Genomic DNA, 26,346 nt, shown 5'->3' with positions numbered 1-26,346 from the left:
CTATTTCTGAATCATATTTCCGAAACTACTTAAAAGAGAGAGATCTGACCATGCATAATACCCGATTTGTACAGCTAACGGCAGCTAATGGACTTGCCATCCCTGTGGTGGGGTGTCTTGAAGCTGATGTAGGGTACATGGGTCGAACAATCCCTGGGAAATGCATTTTTATCCTAAAGGACACAGCTTCAGGAAAGACTTTAATGGAGAACAGAGTACCGGGAATTCTCGGGATGAATATTATAAGAGAGCTGAAAGAATTACTGTTGGTAGGAGAAGGAACCCTGGAGATGAACCGTCACGGGCAGCCTAGGAAGGACCCTACACTGAAGCGGGTACTAGCCCAAGTGGAGAGACATGGACGTTTCCCGGGTCCAACGGGACAAATTGGCTATGTTAAGGTGGCAGGGAGACAGAAGGTGGTTATACCTCCCTGGAGTGAGAAGATTATTGATGGGCGCTGCCGGGTGCCAAGCGACTTTGACGGATACAGAGTGCTTGTCGAGCCAACACCTGGGGCCAGTCTCCCTAATGGGCTCCTGGTTGCAAATGTACTTGCTAATGCCAGCAAAGGAAAAGTGCCAGTCAGGCTGTTAAACTCAAGTAAGAAGGCCATAAAATTGTGTCCCCGAACCAGAGTGGCAGAGGTACACCGTCCTGAAGGAGTGGTGCCCCCAGTGGGGGTGACCTTGGAAGAAAATAGGGATGAGCTGCGGGTGACAGAAGTAAAAAAAGGCACACAGGTTACCACATCGCAAGCGGCACCTGATGGAGAGCTACCCATTCCAGTCCAAGTGGACCTCCAACAGCTAACCCCTACACAGGTTGGCCGTTTGCGGGCGCTACTGGAGAAACATCAAGAGGTCTTTTCCAGGGATGAGCGGGACTTTGGTTACACCACCACAGTGACACACCAAATAGCCACTGGAGATGCTGTCCCGATAAAACAGAGACACCGGCGGATCTCACCACGAGTGTTCCAGGAGGTAAAAAAACACATTCTGGACCTAGTGACTCAAGGTGTCCTTAAAGAAAGCCACAGTCCGTGGGCATCACCCGCAGTGATTGTAATAAAAAAAGATGGTGGGGTGCGATTTTGCTGTGACTACAGGAAACTGAATGAGGTAACGCACAAGGATGCCTACCCGCTACCCCGGGTGGAAGAGTCACTGGATGCATTAGGAAGTGCAAGAGTGTTTTCAACCCTCGATTTAACTTCTGGTTATTTCCAGGTTGCAGTGGAAGAACGAGACCGGGAAAAGACAGCAGTGACGACTCCGTGTGGGCTGTTTGAATGGACACGTATGCCATTCGGCTTGTGTAATGCACCTGCTACGTTCCAGAGACTAATGGAGGGGGTGTTAGGAGACTATATCTTAGACACTTTGCTGATATACCTGGACGATGTTATTGTGTTTTCCAAGGATTTTGAGAGTCATATGGAAAAATTGGACTTGGTTTTCACACGATTGAAGGAACATGGATTGAAGTTGAAGCCAAGTAAGTGCTGCCTCCTACGTGAAAAAGTCAAATTCTTGGGCCATGTGATTTCAAAGGATGGAATCCAGGTAGATGAAGAGAAGACCAGGGCGCTGGAAAATTGGCCGGTCCCCAAGAATGCCAAGCAAGTGCGGCAGGCTCTAGGTTTCATGAGCTATTACAGACGATTTGTTCCAAAGTTTGCACACATTGCTGCACCGCTATATGGACTAGTGGGCCAACCTGCCCAAAGGAAGGGAAGGGACCAATGTTTTGTGTGGGATGATGCCTGTCAGACAGCTTTTGACAAATTAAGAAATCGGCTGATGTCACCACCTGTACTTGCATATCCTGACTTTAGCCTGCCATTTATAGTGACAACAGACGGGAGCCTGCACGGCCTAGGTGCGGTGCTCAGCCAGAAGCAAGAGGGGGCCGAGCGTGTGATCGCATATGCGAGCCGAGGGCTGAGGAGGTCAGAAAGAAATGACAAAAACTACAGTGCTTTTAAACTAGAACTGTTGGCCTTGAAGTGGGCTATCACTGAAAAATTTAAGGATTATTTAGTGTACTCTAAATTCACGGTAATCTCAGACCACAATCCACTCCGATACCTTGGCAACGGCTAACTTAGGTGCAATTGAACACCGCTGGGTGGCCCAACTCGCTGAGTTCACTTTTGAAGTACAGTATAAACCTGGAAGGCAGAACATCAATGCTGACACCCTGTCTAGATTGCCTCTGGAGGAGGAGTCAGAAGAGGGCGAGGATCTGGAGAAAGACTTCCTAGTCATTCCTGCAGATGTCGTGCGTACGTGTTTGTGGCTAGAGAATCCAAAGCCCGAGGACGAAGTGACGGTACAGGATGCAGTACAAAACCTGGTAAGAGGGGAGAGCGCAATAATCTCGGGGTACTCATGGGAGGAGATTCAAACTCTGCAACGAGAAGGTGATGTTGGACCTGTCTTAGTGGCAGTCATGAGCCAAACGAGGCCAGACCGGAGATTTGGGGCCAGATACCCCCAGTCTAAGAAGCTAGCCAGACAGTGGGAACGACTTAGATTACATCGTGGAGTACTGTTCCGGGTAACATATCATCCCCGAGATGGTGAAGAAGTGTGGCAGTTAGTGGTGCCTGTGTCACTCCGCCGTCAAGTTTATGAAGCCAGGCATGATCATGGGGGGCATTTTGGAGACAGGAGCACTCTGGAGGTAATGAGGAGAAACTATTACTGGCCCACGATGGGTAGCGACGTGCAAGTGTGGATCCGTCAGTGCAAACGGTGTGCCTTAGCCAAGGATGTGTTTCCTCCCAACCGAGCCCCTTTGACCTGTACTAATGTGACTGCCCCTATGGAGGTCCTAGCGATGGATTACACACAGCTAGAGAGATCTTCAGAGGGGTATGAGAACATACTGGTTCTCACGGACATGTTCACCCGATTCACTGTTGCAGTTCCAACTAGAAACCAGACAGCGCGGACAACGGCTGAAGCCCTCATAAAACACTGGTTTGTGTACTATGGTTGTCCGGCACGGTTACACTCGGATCAGGGGAGGAATTTTGAATCAGAGGTGATATCTGAATTGTGTAAATTGTATGGCATAGCCAAAAGCCGAACAACACCCTATCACCCGCAAGGAAATGCTCAGTGCGAGAGATTTAACCGGACAATGCATGACATGCTAAGAACGCTCCCGCCAGAAAAGAAGCGAGCCTGGCAGGAACATCTCCCTGAGCTGGTGTTGGCCTATAACAGCCATGTCCATTCGTCGACAGGTTACGCTCCTTTTTATCTCATGTTTGGGAGGGATCCCAGGTTGTCATTGGATATTCTGGACAGAGAGGGCCCTGAGGAGGATGAGGTGACCAATTTGGATGACTGGGTCAAAGGTCACCATGACAGGCTGAAGATAGCCTGTGACATTGCTCTCAATACAACTAAAGACACAGCCCGGAGTAGGAAAAGGACTTATGATCGCAAGTCCAGTGGGGCTCTCATCAGGCCTGGTGACCGTGTACTAGTTCGTAACCATAGACACCGGGGGCGTAATAAAATACAGGACAAATGGGAGTCAAATCCCCACATTGTAGTCGCTCACAACAATCCTGAGCTACCAGTTTACACCATCCGGCCTGAACGAGGAGGTCCTGAGAGAGTAGTACATAGGGACCAGTTGAAACATTGCACCCTTAGTCCAGACAGGGACCATAGGAGGCGTAGATCAGTACACCCCGAGGAGGCTGAAACCAATTGGGAAATGGTTCTAGTCCCACAAACCGAATATAGAGAGGGACAGAGTGGGGCAAACCCAAACCCTAACGAGAATGGCCAGATCCTTCAAACTGACCCAGTATTACCCGAGGATAGGGAAATAGAAAATATGGGTAACGAACCACCAGTCTTAAGAAGGTCCCAGAGGGCTAATAAGGGTGTACTTCCTGTTAGACTTAGAGATAATTATGTTATTGGTTCTATGTAGTGTTTTAATGAATATTGTTATGTATGGTCTTAAGAAGTAGATGTGGAATGTTAAATATGTTAAATGTTCTTTTGATAATTGTTAATGGGTTGTTGATATACAATGACATGGGTATATGTTGTTACCATGGGGCCCGGATGTACCGGTGTGAATATTGTGGATGTGGCAGTATTTTAGCAAGGGGGAATGTAAGGGGACTGTTGCCCCCTTACTAACATTCAGTCGGGGTGTTTTGGTTGCTAGCTCCCAGCACTAAAAGGGGAAGGGTCGATGGCAAATCAGGAGCCTGAGACTGACAGTCCCCAGGAACCATGGGGAGAGGCCAATGCTCCAGATGAGCCTGATTGACAGGGCGGGCAGGCTAATCAGGGAGTCAGGAGGCCAGAGGGGGTCCCGTCCTCCGTGTGAACTAGAATGGCCTGAGTCAGACTGAGTGGGGCCAAGCTAAGGAGAGAGCAGGGGCCCAAGCTGAGCTGGAGAGCAGAACCGTGCCAGATCCGGAGCCAGAGACGCAGCCCAGGGAGAGCAGATCCTGTGCTAGGAGCAGAGCTGCAGCCGCAGAGCCAGAGACGCAGCCCGGGGAGAGCAGATCCTGTGCTGTGAGCAGAGCTGCAGCCACAGAGCCAGGTGTGGTGAGCAAGTGGGGCCAGCCAAGGGGGAACCTGGGCAAAGGGCCCAGCACAGAAAGACACCCCCAGACAAGGGCCCTTGCAGGCCAGACCGGGAGGGGGACCTTAACCCTACGGGGGGCTGACGCTGGGAAGAAGGGTCCCACCACTCAAAGCCCGGAGGTGTGTGGCCACCACCATTGCAAGTGTCCAACCCGCAACGTCTCTGCAGCACGGCCTGGGCCTGAGAAGGAGGCCTGGGACCTACAAGAAGCAGACTGTGACCTGCCCTGACATTCCAGAGACACTGGTTGTGATCTTCCCTGCCACAGAGCGGGGTGATGTGTTTTCCTTTAACCTTTCCCATTTTTCCTTGTTCTTTTCTTTAGATTAATTGTTAATTAAACAACTTGTATTTGCTTTAAATTGTATGGAATAATCAGTGGGTCAGGGAGGTGCCCAGTGCGGAGAGAGTACCCCGGAGTGGGGACGCCCTAGCCCCTGTCCTAGGTGACCACAGCAGGGTTGGGGGTCGAGCCCCCCAGGAATCCTGGGCCCAGCCTTGTTGGGGTTACGAGGACTCAGCCAGACAGGAGAGTGGAAGGGGAGCCCTCAAGGGCAGGGAGGCCTCTGGGTAAAGGAAGTGGGAGCGGGGACTCAGATCCTTTCGCTAGCCCACCTCACCGGGGTAGTGCAGAAGTCAGGAAATTTCCCCACAATAGCGGGACCATTCCCCCGCTTACAGATAGATCTCGTTAACTTCAATTAGGATGTAAGAGGGTTTGGAGTGTCTTTTGGGGATATGAGGAATCAGAGGCTGGACAGCGGAAGTCCTGCAGGGAAGCCCTAGAACAGGGGTGGGGAAACTTTTTGGCCCAAGGGCCACATCTGGGTGGGGAAATCACACACAGGCCCATGAATGGAGGGATGGGGTGGGGGGTTGGGGTGCGGGAGGGGTGCGGGGAGTATGAGGGGGCTCAGGGCAGGGGGTTGGGGTGAAGGAAGGTGCGGGAGTGGGCTCAGGGCAGGGGATTGGGGTGTGGCAGAGGGCTCAGGGTAGAGGGTTGGGGTGCAGGAGAGGGCTCAGGGCAGGGGGTTGGGGTGTGGCAGAGGGCTCAGGACAGGGGATTGGGGTGTGGATGGGCTGCAGGGTGCAGGAGGGGTTGGGGTGCGGGCTCTGGCCTGGCACCGCTTACCTGGAGTGGCTCCAGGGTGGCAGCGGCGCGCAGCGGGGCTAAGACAGCCTCCCTGCCTGCCCTGGCCCCGCACCGCTCCCAGAAGCAGCCAGCACCACGTCCCTGCAGCCCCTAGGAGCTTCCATTGGCCGTAGTTCCCCGTTCCCAGCCACCGGGAGCTGTGGGGGGCAGTGCCTGCAGGTGAGGGCAACGCACAGAGCCCTCTGCCCCCACCCCAGGGGTTGCAGGGACGTGGTGCTGGTCGCTTCTGGGAGCGGCGCAGGGCTGGCAATCCCGTGGGCCAGATCCGGCCCGCAGACCGTAGTTTGCCCACCCCTGCCCTAGAAGCAGCCAAGCTTGGGCAGAAAACTTAAGACTGAGTTTACAGGTTTTTTTGAGTTATCAATAAAACCAAACCCTAGGAAGGGGATAAGTTTGTACTATGCATATATGCAGGAACTTCACCAGCTCACATACCTATTCATAAGAGCAGTCAATAGGAGGAAGAGAGAGATACAATTGTTTTCCTTAGCTGTTAGGCAATAGGGCCCACGTCCTCAAAGATACTTTGGCACCCAACTCTTGTTGATTTCATCAGAAGTTTGGAGTTTAAATACCTTTGACGATCTGGGCCTACACAAATAGAACTGTTGGCTAGGATTCTATTGCCTGTAGCTTATCTCATTTAGCAGAGTTGTAACTAGGCATTTTAGCACCGTGGGCGAGCAAGTATATTTGTGCCCCCTACCTTTTTTTTTTTTTTAGATTATATGAGTTAGGATATTACAGAGTAATGATAATGCATTTATTTTTGTGTACACTATGTAGACAATAAAAGATACTGTATGATTCTATTAGGTGCCACATTAATTTTCACACAATCCTTTAACATCCCTATAGTATCTTCCTATATAAACTTTAAGTAAACTCATTGATAGTTCTGGAAAAAAACAGGGACTGAAAATAATCGTAACATAAATATGGATAGTGCAATGACTTAATGACATGAAACTCAGAAAGACATAAATTGCATTTCTGCTTATTAAAAAAGTGAGACTGTGGCTAGAATAAACAGCCACCTGTCTCAATGACACATTGGAGAATAAAAGGGACTTAAGAGTAAAAAAAAAAAGAATGAATTTACCATGGACATGGATTATCTAGAAATTGAATTACCAACATAGCATTTGACTCTGTATAAGCAGAAGCCACTCGTTGTCTTGCTTTTATATGAGGGAGACACCATTTTGGGGTGGGGAGGAAAATGGTGTAAGATATCTGTTTTTTTTACCTTTTGCATTGTGATTTTATTTTTCTAAGAAGAGTATTGATTATTGTTTGCTTCCTAGTACAATATTATGGTTGGCTTATACCTGATCATTTCTCCTGCTGAATCCTGCAAAGCAAATTGTGATTATTCCCCTTTTAATTAAAGCAGCATGGCTTGTTTGTATATGGCCAGTATGGCAAGTATCATTCAGTTGGGGAAGCTATGTTGTGACAGCTGATAAGAGGCATGACGCATCCTGCATCCTGGCAGGGGGGGTTGACTAGATGACCCTTGCAGTCCCTTCTAACCCTACGGTTCTATGACATTTGACTTCTGGCCAGATGAGGCCCTTGACACCTATGTGTGGAGACAGAATAAAGTATATAGCTGTGGTGATTGTGAAATCATATTATGCTGTGCTTCAGTGTGAGGCAGTGCCAATACCATGGTTATAGTGGATAGATGGACATATCACCAAGGGTGTCAGGAACAGACTGGCTGGGTCATAGCCCAGAATACTACAAGCACAGGTCACAGTGGACATGCTTCTTTGCCGGTGCATATCTCACCAGCAGCCCCAAACCAGATCGGCAGATTTACCTAATGGTCTCTTCACCTGTACAGTGAATGGCCTTTATTTTTACCTGTCTGGGCAAAACTAAAAATTGTCCCTAGCCCAAAATTAGAGGCCTTTTAAAAGAAAAGCCAAGGTGTATTCAGCATCCTGGGCTAGTCATAGAATCATAGAATCATAGAATATCAGAGTTGGAAGGGACCTCAAGAGGTCATCTAGTCCAACCCCCTGCTCAAAGCAGGACCAATTCCCAGCTAAATCATCCCAGCCAGGGCTTTGTCAAGCCGGGCCTTAAAAACCTCCAAGGAAGGAGACTCCACCACCTCCCTAGGTAACGCATTCCAGTGTTTCACCACCCTCCTAGTGAAATAGTTTTTCCTGATATCCAACCTGGACCTCCCCCACTGCAACTTGAGACCATTGCTCCTTGTTCTGTCATCTGCCACCACTGAGAACAGCCGAGCTCCATCCTCTTTGGAACCCCCCTTCAGGTAGTTGAAGGCTGCTATCAAATCCCCCCTCATTCTTCTCTTCTGGAGACTAAACAATCCCAGTTCCCTCAGCCTCTCCTCATAAGTCATGTGCTCCAGACCCCTAATCATTTTTGTTGCCCTCCGCTGGACTCTTTCCAATTTTTCCACATCCTTCTTGTAGTGTGGGGCCCAAAACTGGACACAGTATTCCAGATGAGGCCTCACCAATGTCGAATAAAGGGGAACGATCACGTTCCTCGATCTACTGGCAATGCCCCTACTTATACAGCCCAAAATGCCGTTAGCCTTCTTGGCAACAAGAGCACACTGTTGACTCATATCCAGCTTCTCGTCCACTGTGACCCCTAGGTCCTTTTCTGCAGAACTGCTACCTAGCCATTCGGTCCCTAGTCTGTAGCAGTGCATGGGATTCTTCCGTCCTAAGTGCAGGACTCTGCACTTGTCCTTGTTGAACCTCATCAGGTTTTTTTCGGCCCAATCCTCTAATTTGTCTAGGTCCCTCTGTATCCGATCCCTACCCTCTAGTGTATCTACCACGCCTCCTAGTTTAGTGTCATCTGCAAACTTGCTCAGAGTGCAGTCCACACCATCCTCCAGATCATTAATAAAGATATTAAACAAAACCGGCCCCAGGACCGACCTTTGGGGCACTCCGCTTGAAACCGGCTGCCAACTAGACATGGAGCCATTGATCACTACCCGTTGAGCCCGACGATCTAGCCAGCTTTCTATCCACCTTACAGTCCATTCATCCAGCCCATACTTCTTTAACTTGGCGGCAAGAATACTGTGGGAGACCGTATCAAAAGCTTTGCTAAAGTCAAGGAATAACACATCCACTGCTTTCCCCTCATCCACAGAGCCAGTTATCTCATCATAGAAGGCAATTAGGTTAGTCAGGCACGACTTCCCCTTCGTGAATCCATGCTGACTGTTCCTGATCACTTTCCTCTCCTCTAAATGTTTCATAATTGATTCCTTGAGGACCTGCTCCATGATTTTTCCAGGGACTGAGGTGAGGCTGACTGGCCTGTAGTTCCCCGGATCCTCCTTCTTCCCTTTTTTAAAGATGGGCACTACATTAGCCTTTTTCCAGTCATCTGGGACCTCCCCCGATCGCCATGAGTTTTCAAAAATAATGGCTAATGGCTCTGCAATCTCACCCGCCAACTCCTTTAGCACCCTCGGATGCAGCACATCTGGCCCCATGGACTTGTGCACGTCCAGTTTTTCTAAATAGTCCCGAACCACTTCTTTCTCCACAGAGGGCTGGTCACCTTCTCCCCATGCTGTACTGCCCAGTGCAGCAATCTGGGAGCTGACCTTGTGCGTGAAGAGGTCTGCCCTGAAGGTGTCAATTTCCTGATGTGTGAGTGCACCTTTTGTTTCCCCTAACTGTAAATCACAACCATCTCAGGATTTTTTCATTTTTCTTGTCTGAACACTTCCTCCTAAGGGTGGAAGCCCTTGTGCCCCCTGACCCTATTTTTGCAAACAAGGCAGGTGGCTCATCCCATCGGGGTAACTTTTACTCCCTCGGCCCCTCCCTGTGCCTATGCCCCCCATTCCCATGCTGTGTGGGATCTTTATCATAGATGAAACTGGAAAAGTCCTCTTGCATTAACTCATTTCGTACTTACATTATATTATGTGTGGCTTCTCTTGAACATTCTTGCCTTGTTCTGTTTCTAACACAGCCCTGTTGCCACTGCAGTTTTATGACAGATCATTTGTTCCTCTCTACGTTTGTCACAGTGCAGCTTTGATTTATGCAAATCTGCCCTATGACATAAAAGCATTTCAGCAAGAGAATGCAGTGAACTCTCTGACAGGCAGCTCAAGCAAATAAGCCCCTCAAAGTTTGGGAGCTGTCTGCCGTTTGCCTCACAGCCGTAATCCTTACTGCCTTGGGGCACGCTGAAATTGGAGCCTCCACGCAAGGAGGCACGTGATAGCTCTGGGGCTGTCAGAAACAAAATGTCACAGTAAGGATGAAGCCAGCATATACTTTGCTTTTGCTGTAGACACAAGCAGATATGAGGATGAAGCACAGGTAGGACAAAGTCAAGCCGAGGCCATGGCAGTACCAGCAGTGATGACAAAAGAGGAGATCATACATGGAACAATGCAGAAAATGGCACTTTAAAGTGGCTTCTGATCTCTTCGTAAAAGTGACAGTCTACACTACCGGGGCAAGTCGACCTAAGTTACGCTACTTCAGTTATGAGAATAACGTAACTGAAGTCGATCGACGTAGCTTAGGTCGATTTACCATGGTGTCTACACTGTGCTGGGTCAACGGGAGAGCCTCTCCCACCGACTTCCCTTACTCTTCTTGGGGAGGTGGAGTACTGGAGTCGACCAGCGAGCGCTCTGCGATCGATTTAGCGGGTACTCACCAGACCCACTAAATCAACACCGCTGCATCGATCGCAGCAGTGCCGATCTACCAGTAAGTGTAGACATGGCCTAAGAGAGAGAAAAGGGGTGGAGGGTTGCTCAGGGGATTGGTATTGGGTTACAGACCTTCTTTGCTTCAACTCTGGTCCAGGCTGCTGGTGGTTGAGAGGTAATCATGTTGATGGCTATTTGGTGGCCTCTGGAAAATAAACTGGTGATGTCAGTCCAGTTGCTAGACAAATGTCCACATCCCAATTGGTACATTTGTTGGCAGTCTCAGCAGAGAGGCCAAGTATGGCTGTGGAAAGTGAATTACCTTCAGCCCTAGAAGCGATCCCCCCCAAAATAGGGCTAAGGCACACTGGTAGGAAACCATTCCACTGTCTGTGCTCTGCAAATACAGAACTTAAGTCTCCAGGGCTGTTAGTTCAGCAGCATTAAATTCACTTTTAAAAAACATAATAAAAGACATGAGCAGGACACTGTGCTTTACTGACACACCAGCAAGTACTTTGTGATTTTTAATTCTAACAGTGCTCGAAAGAGAGCAGAAAGAGGATGTTTTCTTCTTTTTCACTCTGCCAATTTTTTTGCACATCATGCCACCCTCCTTGACTTTCCCTACCTCTAATTCCAGCCTCTTTCTTTAACATCTACTTTCTCTTATTGGCACTGTGCAGGCCTTGCCATTACTTTCTCTTATTTGGGGGGGGGGGGTCTTTAAGACATCTGCTGAAGAAGGTGTTTTCTTAATTAACATCCTCTTTGTGGTTCTATAAATGTAATTGCTGCATTTCTTGAACAAGCTGTACTGCTCTACTAACTACATTAAGGCCATCATGTTCATGTCTATCAGTAAGTAGGCTTCTAGTATCTGAAATTATCAGTGTAATAGTTTTGGGCTTTCTTGGTTCTTATGTCCATGAAAGGTTCTCCCAGCAGAATGTTTCATTGTAAATTTCAGCTCCTTAATCAATATTGTTCACTTACCCAAAGACATTTCTTAGACTCCACTCTTTTCACATATGCATACCCATTGTTTCTCAACTGATTATAGTGCCTGATGCATGCAATGTTAATTACTCCTACCATGTTTCTGATGTCTCTTCTTTGCTATTTCTATTTGTCAGGATTCTTCTATTTTCTGCAGAAAAAGTGATATCTCTGAACACCTCCAGTAATTTGCAGCCATTGCAAAAATTAATCATTTGAAAAGTGTGCCAAGGGACAGGTACTATGCACAGTACAGTCAATATCCTGAACAAGTGGAATAGGTCAGACAAATCACAGAGTGCATTGTATGGGAGATTCAAAACAAATACAAGGAATGGCTGCCTGGGAAATTATAGACAAGTCAGCCTAACTTCGAAACCTGGAAAAATACTAGAACAAACTATTAAGCAATCAATTTGTAAGCACCCAGAGGGTACCAGGGTTATAAGGAATAGCTAGCATGGATTAGTCAAGAACAAATCTTGCCAAATCAACTGAATTTCCTTCTTCAGCAGGGATACTAGCTTAGTGGACAGGTAGGAAGCAGTAGACATGATATATCTCAATTTTAGTAAGACTTTTGACATATGACATTTTCAAACTAGAGAAATGTTGTCTAGATGAAATTACTACAAGGTGGGTGCACAACTGGTTGAGAGACCATACTCAAGGAATAGTTTTCAATGTTCACTGTTAAACTGGGAGGAAATATCTAGTAGGGTACCTCAGGGGTCAGTCCCGGGTCCAGTACTATTCAATATATTCATTAATTATTGGAATAATGGAGTGGACAATATGCTTATAAAATTTGCAGATGACAGCAAACTTGGAGGGGTTGCTAGTACTTTGGAGGACAGGATTAGAATTCCAAATAATCTTGACAAATTGGAGAATTGGTCTGAAATAAGGTGAAATTCAGTAAAGAAAAGTGCAAAGTATACACTTAGGAAAAAAAAATCAAATGCATAACTATAAAATCGGCAATAACTGGCTAGGTGGTAGTACTGCTGAAAAAGATCAGGGGTCATAGTGAATCACAAATTTAATATGAGTCAACAGTGTGATGCAGGTGCAAAAAAAGGCTAATCATTCTGGAGTGTTTTAACAGGAGTGTTGTATGTAAGATAATCTACTTGGCACTGGTGATGCCTCAGCTGGGGTACCGTGTCCAATTCTGGATGCCACACTTTAGCAAAGCTGTGGATAAATTGGAGAGAGTCCAGAGGAGAGCAACAAAAATGATAAAATGTTTAGAAAACCTGACCTATGAGGAAAAGTTAAAAAAACTGGGTGTGTTTAGTCTTGAGAAAAGCAGACTGAGGGGAGGCTTTATAACATTTTTCAAATATGTTAAGGGCTGTTACAAAGAGGATGGCGATCAATTGTTCTCTGTGTCCACTGAAGGCAGGACAAGAAATAATGGGCTTAATCTGCAGCAAGGGAAATTTAGGTTAGATATTAGGAAAAAACTTTCTAACTATAAGGGTAGTTAAGCTCTGGATTAGGCATCCAATTGATGTAATGGAATCCCTATCATTGGAGGTTTTTAAGAACAGTCTGGACAAAGAGCTGTCAGGGATGGTCTAGGTTTATTTGGTCCTGCCTCAGAGTAGGGGGCTGGACTTGATGACTTCTTAAGGTCTCTTCCAGACCTACATTTCTCTGATTCTAAGGTAATGGCACATGAGGACACATAGGGGATCTGTGGGCAGGGAACAACCTCAGCACTCCTCCTGTTCAGGCCAACATAAACTATGAGACATCACAGAAACTGTGAGGAATCCACCTCCACTAGAACTCCTTGAAGCTAAAAGCTATATGTCTGACACTTAAGCTACAGAAAAATATCCGTTATAAGCCAAAGATGATAGCCTTGATATGTTCTTTTGGGCCTCTATTGTCTAGTATGGGATGTCAACAAAAGGCACTTTCTCACTATGGGCTGCACAAAGGAGCTGGGATTGCACTATGAGAATAATAAGCACTTTTATAGGAGACCAGGATCTCAAAGCACATTACACTCATTAAATGAGCTTACTATCCCATGGGACAGGAAAATACTATAGAGATGGATGAACTGAGACTGAGATAGATTAAGTGACTTGGCTAAACTTAGAGTCAGTGACAGAATTGGGAACAGATGCCAGGAGTCAGACTCCCAGTGTACTGCTCTAACCAGTATCCTGCTCTGCTGTGTAGAGGTGCATCTTTCTTGACAGAACAAGAAGCAATGGTCTCAAGTTGCAGTAGGGGAGGTCTAGGTTGGATATTAGGAAACACTATTTCATTAGGAGCGTGATGAAGCACTGGAATGGGTTACCTAGGAAGGTGGTGGAATCTCCATCCTTAGAGGTTTTTAAGGCCCAGCTTGACAAAGCCTTGGCTGGGATGATTTAGTTGGTGTTGGTCCTGCTTGGAGCAAGGGATTGGACTAGATGACCTCCTGAGATCTCATCCAACCCTAACATTCTATGATTCTATGAATGACTGAGAAAGAACACAGAGGACCTAACATTAGAAAAATCTAGTAACTAAACAAAGCAATGAATGAGAAACCACCAGCTCCAGTGAGGTAAATCCATTGTCCTGTTGAGTTCTTTGCCTTCATGGTAAATTGGAGTCCAGTGGGTGATTGTCATAAGGCAGCCCCTCCTTGGAGTGCTCTCCTGCAGCAGGCCATGGTACAACAAAAGTACTTGCCTCAGTTTCCCCTTTCTTTTGTCCATGAAAGGAACATCAGGTAGGGTCCACAAAGGTACTTAGGTACCTAAATCTCAGACTCCAGTGCCTATGTTTTGGGTTTAGGTGCCTAAGGCCCAGTTTTAGGCTTCACTGTGATCCACAAAATTCCCACCCAATCCTGTAGTCAACCTAAACTCCGAGAGAGCCTAAATTTTCAGGGTAAAAATTCCCTAAATGCCTATAACTTCTGCCTTTGAGCATGCACACTGCTGCTTCCCTCTGGGCGTCTAGACGCCTGTCTTCTGATGAAGCTCCTATCTCATGGGCGGGGCCTGATCCAGTAGACATGCTCAGAGGCCACATACCAGATTGAAAAACTGGCCACTACAGTAGGAGACGGTGGTGCTACCCATTTTATACCTTTTAGCCCAGTGGGTAGAGCACTCACTTGGTATATGGGAGATCCATGTTCAATTACCCCCTTTTTGCCAGAGAGGGAGAAAGAATTTGAACCTGAGTCTTCGACCTCTCAGGCAAGCCCTTCAACCACTGGGCTAACAGTTATAAGGTGGGCACCATCACCACCACCTCCACCTCCTCCGGCTGTTTTGTGTGAAGCAAGGCAACACCTAACTCATTATCCAAGAAACCCCTTAGGTTCCTAAGCTGCCTGACTCCAGGTGGCTAGTTCCTGTTCGTGGATCACTAAACAGAGCTAGGCATCTATCTGCACCCTGACTTCGTGCCTGTCTCCGAGAGAGAGGCAAGGCTTAGCACACACCCTTCTTGTCAGCAGCTCCCATTGGCCTGCTTAGGCAGCTCCCTGCCTAGCATGCTGGCTTTTGTGGATCACATTCTAAGGCAGGGGTCGGCAACCTTTCAGAAGTGGTGTGCCAAGTCTTCATTTATTCACTCTAATTTAAGGTTTTGCGTGCCAGTAATACATTTTAACGTTTTGAGAAGGTCTCTTTCTATAAGTCTATAATATATAACTAAACTATTGTTGTATGTAAAGTAAATAAGGTTTTTAAAATGTTTAAGAAGCTTCATTTAAAATTAAATTAAAATGCAGAGTCCCCCGGACCAGTGGCCAGGACGCGGGCAGTATGAGTGCCACTGAAAATCAGCTCGCGTGCCACCTTTGGCACGCATGCCAGAGGTTGCCTACCACTGTTCTAAGGCAACTATCTCTCCCCATTTATTGTGTAGGGAGCCTAGATGCCTAACAGCTTTGTGGATCACAGTGATGTTCCTGTGATTTTCTAGGCACCTAAAAATTAAGCGCCATGATATGCAGCATTGTGACACTGAGTCCCTTTATGAATCTGGGCCCTAGTCTCTCACAGTGTCCAATTCGAAAGCCCACCTCAAGGCACAATTTATCCTTGTACATGTCCACAGAATCCTTGTGATAATACCAATCTCCTGAAATCCCTGAAGTACATTGGGTTCCCAGCAGTTTTCCATGCCCCCTCCCAGGACAACATTTCCCGTTCACCCTCTCGAGAGTCCATCTCCAGTCTGTTCCCCGACTCCTTCTGACCTTGTTCCAGGGCTCCACTCTCCAGCCGATCTACCTGAGAGCTCCCAGATTCGTTTCTTTCCTGCAACTCTTCTCCAGGGGCCCCAAGACAGGTCTCCCATGAGAGAACTCCCAGCAGTGTTCCACTCACCCAGGCCTCCCTGCCAGTGAGTCTTAATTCTGCCCAAGGAACATCCCTCCAAGACCTTGGGAACAGCTCCCCCAAGCCCTCTGCTTAGTTCTGCTGCAAAGGGCAGCTGTCTTTCTGGGCATGAATCTCCCCTCGCTTATGAAGGTTTTGCACTGGTGTAACTCCATTCAATAATTATTGCTGATTTTACCTGGGCATGAGTGAGAGGGGAAATGGGCCCTTTCTCTGGCATTAATCAGCACTTCTTCCTTGTTTCTTGGATAGAACCTGTTGCAGCATCATTCCATATAGCTATTTTCCATCTCTATTTTGCTTGATACAGATTTCTCCCTTAGTGAACAATAATGTCCTTGTCAGTGGCACCCTCTGGCTGCCTTCTATAGGTGCTTTGGCTCCTTGCACTCCCTCCTGTGCCACAGACTGATGTGATTGCCAGTGGCTCTCTCGTTTGATTATGCAACACACCCTCCAGAGAAGGAAACATTACTCACAAGAGCTTCGGATCATGCATTTTGTTGCCAAATCTCTTTTTCACTCCTCTATTTGGGTTTCACATCCTCCACAACACAGTGTGCTGTAGCTGCTTGCATACAGGAATGATGCAGAATTTCAATAATTTCTCAGGAAAGGATCCCTGGCTTTTCTGAATTACACAAGTCTTCCCCCTGTCGCCATCATACATAGTGCACACAGACATGGGACGCTAGCTCTATGTCTATTATGCCAGCTTGATAAGTTGCTTCCTTCTCTTCATCAAGATCATGACATTGGCTCTGATGGGCACATTTTAAATTAACAGAAATAAAGAAAACATGTCCCTTTGACTCTGTCAGGTAACATTAATCAGAGAGACCATATTTACATAAGATAAGGAGACACTGTCTAGATAAAAACAACATACGGTCAAAAAATAAGGGCTTGATCTAGTGCACATTGAATCAATATGAGTCCCTCTATTGGTTTCAGATGGCAGTGGATGGGGCCCTAATAGCTGCTAAACGCATCACAAGAGCCCAAATCCTATGAGTTGCTGAGAGACCTGATCTTCCATTTACTTCAGTGGTAACTGAGAATGCTCAGTACTTTTCAGGATCTGGCTCTAAATGATTAAACTGAAAAAATAATACATTAATTTATTTTTCACCCATTGTGGCCTGTTTATTTTTACACTTGATACAGCTTGGGCAGTGGAACGAGGCTGGTCAGTTTCACTTTCTAGTTTTCATTCCTGGGTTATGGACACAGTAGCTGAATGTTTTCATTAAAAAGACTTTCTGCATTGTTTCCTATTAAAACTTTTCTAAGTATTGTGAGACTTTTCCTCCTATCTCTCAAAGCCAAAAATACCTGGCAGTGTATCTTTTCAGACACGGTACCTTGAGGCAGCTGACTCCATGGATAGCACTATTTCAGCAATGCATAAGTCATATAGTGAAGTGTTTGGGTTTGCTTCATTTAGGAGGGAAAAATTCATTTACTTGATGTTGCCCTAGTACTATAGCAAAGGAAGTTTGGTAGGACCAGCACAGAAAAGAATAAGAACAATATACCAAATTGTAAGTTCACACGAGAAATAAATCCACATTTTATTAGGGCTGTTTTCCTGCTAACTCAATAGCTTCCTACATGGGTACGTAATACTGCATGAGGAGGTGCTGTTAATAGGAATATGTCATAAAGAAGTCTATTCCTGAAAAACCACTTGCAAGCAGAAACAGCTGGTCCATGTTTCTATTGAAGAGATCAAATTTTATGGGAATTTGGAAAGCAGTCCAGCTAATTAGGAAAAGGAGTGAAGAAGGTAGCCACAACAGAGACAAGCATTGCTAAGGAAGATGAATGGATAGCAAGAAAGGGTTCATTTCAAGTTGCCAGGTTTCTCCCATACAAGAAATGGTAACATGAAAGGATTGAGAAAACTGAAAAACAAAAGCCATAACAACTTTTACAAACAGGTATCACAGTATTGTATTCTGCTATAAGGACCCAATTCCGCAAAGCACTTAAGCATATGTTTAACTTTAAGTATGTTCTTAAATCCCATTGATTCAAATTCAAAGAACATGAAACACCCGAATCTACATGCAATAAAATAACAGGGAACAAAAATAAATATGATGTCCATCTTACCCAAAGTTTATCTTAAGAGTTAATTAAGAGACTCAACTAACCTTAGAAAAGGCTTAGCACAACCCCTTGAAGGTCTCAAGCATTCATCACATAGCAGGACAGCTCAAAGCTGCTGTATATGGGGAAAGTATTAAAGAAGAATTCGATGAAGAATTCCTGTATGTAATTAAATAATCACTCCTCAATAAATGGATCATACTGGAAACAAAGTGAAACCAATTTCATCTGGAGACTGTTAGAAACATTTTGTGTTCCCATTTTTCACAAGTTAAATGAACACAGGACAGTGTTCATTTGTTGCATTTCTTATCTCACTAAAGCAGCTCAATTTCTCTAGAGCTTTTGGCTGTCTGCGGCAATCCCAACCAAGCCTTCTTCCTGTCACCCCTAAACCCTTTAGGGACTTCTTTTCAGCACTTGAAAACATGAGAATGGTCATACTGGGTCAGACCAATGGTCCGTCATGCCCAGTAACCTGTATCTGAAAGTGGTCAGTGCCAAATGCTTCTGGCAGTTGGTGCTTTAGGGACATCTAGAACATGGGGTTGGGGCCCAGACCATCTTGCCTAATAGTCCTTAATGGACCTATCCTCCATGAACTTATCTAATTCTGTTTTGAACCCAGTTATACTTTTGACTTTCACAACATCCCATGGCAATGAGTTTCACAGGTTGACTGTGCACTGTGTGAAGAAGTACTTCCTTTTGTTTTAAACCTGCTGCCTATTAATTTCATCTGGTGACCCTTAGATCTTGTGTTATGTGAAGGAGTAAATAACACCTCCCTATTCACTTTTCCATATCATTCATGATTTTAAAGACCTCTATCATATCCCCCCTCAGTCATCTCTCTTCTAAACTGAACAGGCCCATTCTTTCTAATTTGTCCTCATATGGAAACTGTTCCATACCCTAAACATTTTTCTTGCCCTTCTCTGCACCTTTTCCAATTCTAATATATCTTTTTTGAGATGGGGTGACCAGAACTGCACGCAGTATTCAAAGTGTGGCAGTACAATAAATTTATATAGCAGCATTATGATATCTTCTGTTTTATTATCTATCCCAGTGTTTCCCAAACTTGGGCCGCTGCTTGTGTAGGGAAAGCCCCAGGCGGGCCGGGCCGGTTTGTTTACCTGCCCAGTCCACAGGTCCGGCCAATCGCGGCTCCCACTAGCTGCGATTCGCTGATCCCGGCCAATGGGAGCTGCTGGAAGCGGCGGCCGGTACATCTCTCGGCCCTCGCCACTTCCAGCAGCTCCCATTGGCCGGGAGCCGCGATTGGCCGGACCTGTGGGGGCAGGTAAACAAACCGGCCCGGCCCTCCAGGGGCTTTCCCTATACAAGCAGCGGCCCAAGTTTGGGAAACACTGATCTATCCCTTTCTTAATGATTCCCAACATTCTGTTCGCTTTTTTGACTGCTTCTGCACATTGAGCAGATGTTTTCAGAAAACTATCCAGGTTGACTCTAAGATCTCTTTCTTGAGTGATAACAGCTAATTTAGAGTCCATCACTTTGTATGTAGAGTTGGGATGATGTTTTCCAGTGTGCATTACTTTGCACTTATCAGTATGATTTCCTCTGCCATTTTGTTGCCCACTCTCCTACTTTTGTGATATCCCTTTGAAACTCTTTGCAGTCAGCTTTGGACTTAACTATCTTGAGTAATTTTGTACTGTCTGCAAATTTTGCCACCTCACTGTTCACCCTCTTTTCCAGATCATTTATAAATATATTGAACAGCACAAACCTCAGTACAGATCCTTGAGGGACCTCGCTATTTACCTCTCTCCATTGTGAAAACTGACCAATTATTCCTACTATTTGTTTCCTATCTTTTAATCAGTTACTGATCCATGTGTGGATCTTCCTTCTTATCCCATGACTGCTCACTTTGCTTAACAGCCTTTGGTGAAGGACCTTGTCAAAGGCTTTCTGAAAGTCCACGTACATTATATCCACTGGATCACCCTTGTCCACATGCTTGTTGACTCCCTCAAAGAATTCTTGGAGATTGGTGAGGCATGATTTCCCTTTACAAAAGCCATATTGACTTTCCCAATACAGTAACTCCTCACTTAACATGGTAGTTATGTTCCTGAAAAATGCAACTTTAAGCAAAACGATGTTAAGCGAATCCATTTCCCCATAAGAATTAATGTAAATGAGGGGGTTAGGTTCCAGGGAAATTTTTTTCACCAGACAAAAGACATATATATATATACACACACACACACACACACACACTATAAGTTTTAAACAAACAATTTAATACTGGTACACAGTGATGATGATTGTGAAGCTTGGTTGAGGTGGAGGAGTCAGAAGGTGGGATATTTCCCTTACTGCTAAATGATGAACTAGCAATTGGCTGAGCCCTCAAAGGTTAACTCTCTCACTTTACAAGGCAGCAGGAATGGAGGGAGACGTGCATTCCCCTTTAAGTACACTGCCTTGTTAATTAGATCATCTTGCCGCAGCTGCTGCAAGCTCCCTCCATCCTGAGCGCTGGTGTGTCCCCCCTGCTCTATGGAAGATGGGGTAAGCGGGGTGCAGGAGCAGGGGGACACCCTGACATTAGCCCCCCTCTTCCTTCCCTCCCCCCCGCACAGCAAGCAGGAGTCTCGGGGAGCAGCTCCAAGGCAGAGGGCAGGAGCAGCACATGGCAGTAGGGAGAGGGACACAGCTGAACTGCAGGCAGCTGCTGCTGCACAGGGAACTTAGGGGGAGCTGATATGGGGGCTGCCGGTCCACCCTGGTTCCAAGCCCCCACCAGCTAACTGCAAGGGGCTGCTCTTCCTGCAAGCAGTAGATAAAGCAGGCGGCTGCCAAACGACATTAAAAGGAAGCATTACAGAACTTTAAACGAGCATGGTCCCTAATTGATCAGCAATGTAACAACGAACCAACATTAACTGGGACAACTTTAAGTGAGGAGTTACTGTACATTGTTTATCTATATGTCTGATAATGCCATTCTTTACTAGTTTCAATCAAATTGCCTGGTACTGAAGTTAGGTTTACTTGTTTAATTGCCAGGATTGCCTCTGGACCCTTTTTTAAAAATAGGAGTTACATTAGCTATCCTCCAGTAATCTAGTACAGAGGCTGATTTAAGTGATAAGTTACATACCACACTTAGTGGTTCTGCAATTTCATATCTGAGTTCCTTCAAAACGCTTGGGTGAATACCATCTTATCCTGGTGACTTATTCATGTTTAATTTGTCAATTTATTCCAAAAACCTCCTCTATTGCTGCCTTACTCTGGGACAGCTCCTCAGATTTGTCACCTAAAAGGAATGATTTGGGTGTGGGGATCTCCTCCACATCCTCTGCAGTGAAGCCTGGTGCAAGAAATTAATTTAGCTTTCTCCACAATGGCCTTGTCTTCCTTGAGTGCTCCTTTAGCACCTTGATTGTCCAGTGGCCCCACTCACTGATTGGCAGGCTTCCAGCTTTTGATGTAGTTAAAAAAAAATTGTTGTTAATTTTTGTGGCGCAGGGGGGGGTTGTAATAAATTAACTAAAGGTTTATTAACTAGGAAAAAAGGAAATAAGGGAGTTATTTACAAAGTTAAAACAGGAAGCATACACACACAAATGAGTTACAGTCTGAGATTTAAAAAGGTAATATAAGCTTCTATTATAAGCAGCTCTCTATGTCCCTTAGGGCTGACCCATGCCAAGCTGCATGAGGATCTCTTGCTTATGTTTAGGGATCTTTGCCCCTCAGAGTCCAGACAGCATAAAGGTAGCATCTGAAGAACTACTTTCCTGACCTGCCTTATCATACTTTTACAATTGACTTGCCAGTGTTTATGCTCCTTTTTGTTTTTCTCACTAAAATCTGACTTCTAATTTTTAAAGGATTCCTTTTTGCCTCTAACCGCCTCTTTTACTCCGTTGTTTAGCCATAGTGGCATATTTTGGTCTTCTTACTGTTTTTTTTTTCCCCTTTGGCGATATACATTTAGTTTGAACCTCTATTATGGTGTTTTTAAATAATCTCCATTGCGTATGCAGGCATTTCACTCTTGTAACTGTTCCTTTTAACTTTTGCTTAACTAGCTTCCACATTTTTATGGTGTCCCCTTTTTAAGTTAAATGCTACTGTGGTGAGTTTGGCATTCCCCCTCCCCCCCTACAAAGATGTTAAATTTAATTACATTTTGGTTCCTGTTAATGAGGGGTTCAGTTATATTCACCTCTTGGACCAGATACGGTTCTTCACTTAGGACTAAATCAAGAATTGCCTCTCCCCTTGTGGATTCCAGGACAAGCTGCTCCAAGATGCAATCATTAACGGTGACAAGAAATTTTACCTCTGCATACTGTCCTGAGGTGACATGTACCCAGTCAATATGGAGATAGTTGAAATCCCCCATTATTATTGTGTTTTTTGCTTTTGCAGCCTCTCTAATTTCCCTGCGCATTTCACTGTCACCACCCTGGTCAGGTGGTCGATAGTATATTCTTACTGCTATACTCTTATTATTCAAGCATTATTCTATCCCTAGAGCTTCTATGGTATAGTTTGATTCATTTAAGATTTTTATTGTATTTGACTTTATGTTTTCTTTCACACAGAATGCCACTCCCCCGCAGCACAACCTACTCTGTCATTCCTAAATATATTGTATCCTGGTGTTAGAGTGACCAGAGAGCAAGTGTGAAAAATGATGGGGGGGAGGGGTAATATAAAAGAAAAAGCCCCAAATATCGGGATTGTCCCTGTAAAATTGGGACATCTGGTCATCCTACCTGGTGTTACCATGTCGCATTGATTATCCTCATTCTACCAAGTTTCCGCAATGCCTGTATATAAATATCCTCATTTAATGCCAGACACTCTAGTTCACCCATGTTAGTATTTAAACTTCTAGCATTTGTATACAAGCACTTGTACATTTTGTCAATATTCAGTTGCTTGCCTTCATGTGTTATATGTAAACTTGCTGTCCCTCTAAGTCCAACACCATCAGCCCCCCTGTGATTTCTGTTCAGTAGTCATATCTCCCTACAGGCTTTTTTTCTGCTTCTCCAACCCTGAAAAAATCTAGGGACAAAACAAGATGTACAGAACACAGACTTGTTGATTGTCCTACAGAAAGCAAAGGATTTGCATGATTTAAGAGTTAACATTTGTAAAGCCAAATGCACATACTATATTCTACAGTTAATGGGATACTGTAAAGTGTGTTATATGGGATATGTTATACAGGACGTAAGACTAGATGATCACAATGGTCCCTCCTGGCCTTAAAATAAACAAACAAACAAAACAAAACCTCAATTTAGGTTTTGTTATAACAAGATTTACAAAACCTAACCATCAAGAAACATCAGTGAAGACAAAGTTTTTGGTTTAGATGTAAATGTTCCTCTACAGGATTTGTCATTGCAGAATTGGTGACCTCAAATGAAACTAAGTTGACTACTTTCACTGCCCCAGTTGAGTAAAATGCCAAAAAACAAGTCAGCATGAATGATGAAAAGTCAGTGAGATTGTAAAGCCTGCTTCCCATTCAAAGGTGTGAGGTGCCTAATGTCAATACACATAGGGACATTTGCTTTTTGTTTTACAAATGTGATTTTTCACTTGACAGTGTCCCTCTAACAGAAAAAGAGAATGAATGAGGAGAAAGGTGTGATCATTTGTTCTGTACTACAGTGAAACATGTTTTAAAACCACCACACCAGGCAATTGGGGTGCTTAAGGGGATTTAAAAAAGGAAGAGGGGACTTGTGAGAAAATGTCCCCAAACATATTGAGTATGTCTCCTCAACAAGGAAATTGCATAATTAGGGTTTCATTGTGTATGACTGGGGTCCCCCTTTCCTCCAGTTTGCTGTGTAATCTTGCGGGAGTGGAATAAAGCAGACTTTTCAGGGGAATAAGGTAGTGGCAGATGATAGCATCCTTTTTGCTGCTCCTGGGGATTGAATCACCCCCTGATGCCTACATTAGTTATCCCCCCCTCCTCCATTGTCATGGGTCACACTAGTAGGGATTCATTGTGATCGCCAGGGACATTCTTGCCACTTAGACTTACCTATTGTTGAAACCACAGTCCCCACAAAATAAAAGGCCCCGGTAAAATCCCATCGGGGTCTGATGTCATCGACCCGGATCCCGGCCACACTGGCCTCTTGGTACTCCCGGAGGAAGTCTTGCAGCTCTGCCCGGCTCAGGTTGTGCCTCTGGCTGAAGTTGACGAACCTCTCCTCCCACTTCTCCTTGGCTTCCCTCTCGGTGGGCAGCTCGATGGCCGAGAACACGGCGGCCCCGCACAGCATGTACAGGATGATGAGCGCGGCCAGCAGCAGAAAGCGGGCGTTATCCTCATTCAGGTGACCCAGGCTGGAGCAGCAGCAGCCGCGCCACGCCATCCTCCGCCCCGGGGGACCAGGCCGAGGGGGCTGCTGGAGCCCGGCACTACGTTTGCACCCGACTGCAGCTCCCCCAAACTCCGACAAGCGTAGCGGCGTCCTCGGTTATACTCCCGGGGCCAGGGCTGCCAGGGGCCGTGAGCAGCGCGATCCATGGCCACCCCGCATCTCTGCCGGCGGATCCGGCCGGCCTCTCCAGGGCACTTGGATGACAGAGGCGTGCAGCGCTTCGTGAATCTTTATCGCCACTTTCCCGCCCTTCAGACGGCTCTCGGAGCTGGGGCTCATCCTCGGGCGCTCCGGGCCATTTCTCAAGACGCCCACTTGGGTCTGCTGGCTCAGAAAGTGACTTTCCGTCCTCGGACAAACAATCTGGTCTCGGGGGCGCCCGACACAGCCTGGTCTGCTCTTCTCGTCAAGTTTCGGATCCTTTCCTTCCTCCGTCCCACACGCCTCCACTTAGCCAAGGGACCCCAACAACGCAACTTCAGCTTGCCACGAGGGATGAGAGGGACCGAACTCCATGCGAAGCTGCTGTCTCCGGAGCGCTCAGGTGCAAACGTGTGAACTCATCTCTCCATGCTCCCAAAGCGAGACCTTCTTCCTTTCCTTCACACAAGTCAGAGCCATACTGTCCCTGACCTTTCCCGGCATGTCTGCGCCTTCAGAGCGGCCGCGGGAACTTCCCGAGCTTGCAGCCACGCAGGAGTCCCCCCTCGACTTTAAAATGCAGTGGAGAGATCAGAGCAGCCCCCTCCATGGTCACCAAACAGTCCCCAGAGTCTCAATCCTTGCACAGTGCAGATCACAGTGTGAACAGTTGGGGAAAGAGCCAAGCAGAGCCTGTGGCCCTCAGGACGGAACTTGTGCAGAAGAAAGTGGAGTGGAACCTAGAATTATCAATTCGGTTCAGATCGAATACTGAAGCTGGAGACCCGGGGCATCTTCCTGCCCAGGGAAAGTCCCCATCGGCTTTCGCTCCCTGTCAACGCCGGGTTTGTAAACTTGGTCAGCTCAAATCAAACTCGACGCCCCGCGGGAGCGGTAAAGCTCAGACGGAGCCTGGCACCTGCTGGCTAACACCGCTCGGTAGTAACCGATGCGCTAACGCAGAGCGACGCCTCGCACGGACCACGCGGAGTCAAGGTAGAGCTCACCAGTCCGAGGGGTTAACACCCCGAGTCAGAGCTGATCCTGGGGCCGTGCCCCTCGGGCACTCCACCTGCTGGGGGGCTAATCCTTCTCCCGTGTTAGAGGGTCAGCCCTACAGTGGAGGGTGCCAGAGCGGGGCTGTGCTGACAGTCCTTCAGCCCCGCTCGCTCTCTGGAGGGTAGTTCGAGTCACCCCGGGACCAGCCTGCTGCTGTGTCAGACGCAGAAGGCAGAGGATGAGGCTCAGACGGTCCCTCGGTCTCCCTTGCCGGCTGGCGGCCGCTCTTTTCTCCTCGGGGAGTCACAGCCCCTTCCCCCTGCCCGGGAGCCAGGGCAGGCAGCACCCCTTTGCGCGCGGCGCCCTCCCGGGCAGTAGCTGGATCAGCATCTGGGGGAGCCTGGCTGCGCGCTGCTTCGCTCGGTCTCCGCCTTGGTGCCCTCCCGCTTTTCGCCAAGTGCAGCCGGGTACAGCGACGCCTCCACCAGCCGCCGCCTTCCTCCACAGCGCGCCTGGCAGCCCCCACCCCCGGCGGCATACAGCGCTGCAACAGGCGGAGAGCAGCAACTGCCGATCCCGCGCTCCCCCGCCTCTGTGGGTCGAGCAGCGCCCAGGCGGGCTGGAGCGGGGAGACCCCTAGGAAGGAGGCAGCAGCAGCCCCCCGAGGCCGAAGGAAGGGGACGGGTGAGCTGTCCCTGGCACTGCCAGGGCGCCTGTCTCCACCGTGTCTGGGCGCCACTTGCGAGCGTCCGCGGGCAGCAGCTCCGCTCCTATAAGGGAGGCGTCGCGCGCTTTCCTCAGCGCACTGTGCTGAGCGCGGCGTTTGGCCGGCGCAGTCGC

General features: G+C 47.0%; 1 protein-coding gene and 1 long non-coding RNA gene across 2 annotated transcripts in view; one reads left to right on the top strand and one right to left on the bottom strand.

The window, feature by feature from the left end:
• Positions 1-25,898, bottom strand: part of KCNK13 (potassium two pore domain channel subfamily K member 13) — a 146,301-nt gene extending 120,403 nt beyond the window's left edge. Inside the window, exon 1 of the mRNA XM_005285384.3 lies at positions 24,021-25,898. Within this exon, the coding sequence (XP_005285441.1) occupies positions 24,021-24,357 (337 nt within the window). The 5' untranslated portion in view covers positions 24,358-25,898. The remainder of the gene's footprint in view (positions 1-24,020) is intronic.
• Positions 25,899-26,056: 158 nt separating this feature from the next.
• The window catches only part of LOC103305919 (uncharacterized), a 111,646-nt gene continuing 111,356 nt past the window's right edge, over positions 26,057-26,346 (top strand). Inside the window, exon 1 of the long non-coding RNA XR_006176485.2 lies at positions 26,057-26,190. This is a non-coding gene — a long non-coding RNA (uncharacterized LOC103305919). The remainder of the gene's footprint in view (positions 26,191-26,346) is intronic.

The sequence above is a fragment of the Chrysemys picta genome, chromosome 4 (assembly GCF_011386835.1).
Source record: "Chrysemys picta bellii isolate R12L10 chromosome 4, ASM1138683v2, whole genome shotgun sequence".
NCBI lineage: Eukaryota > Metazoa > Chordata > Testudines > Emydidae > Chrysemys > Chrysemys picta.
This window is presented reverse-complemented; position numbering and strand designations above follow the sequence as displayed.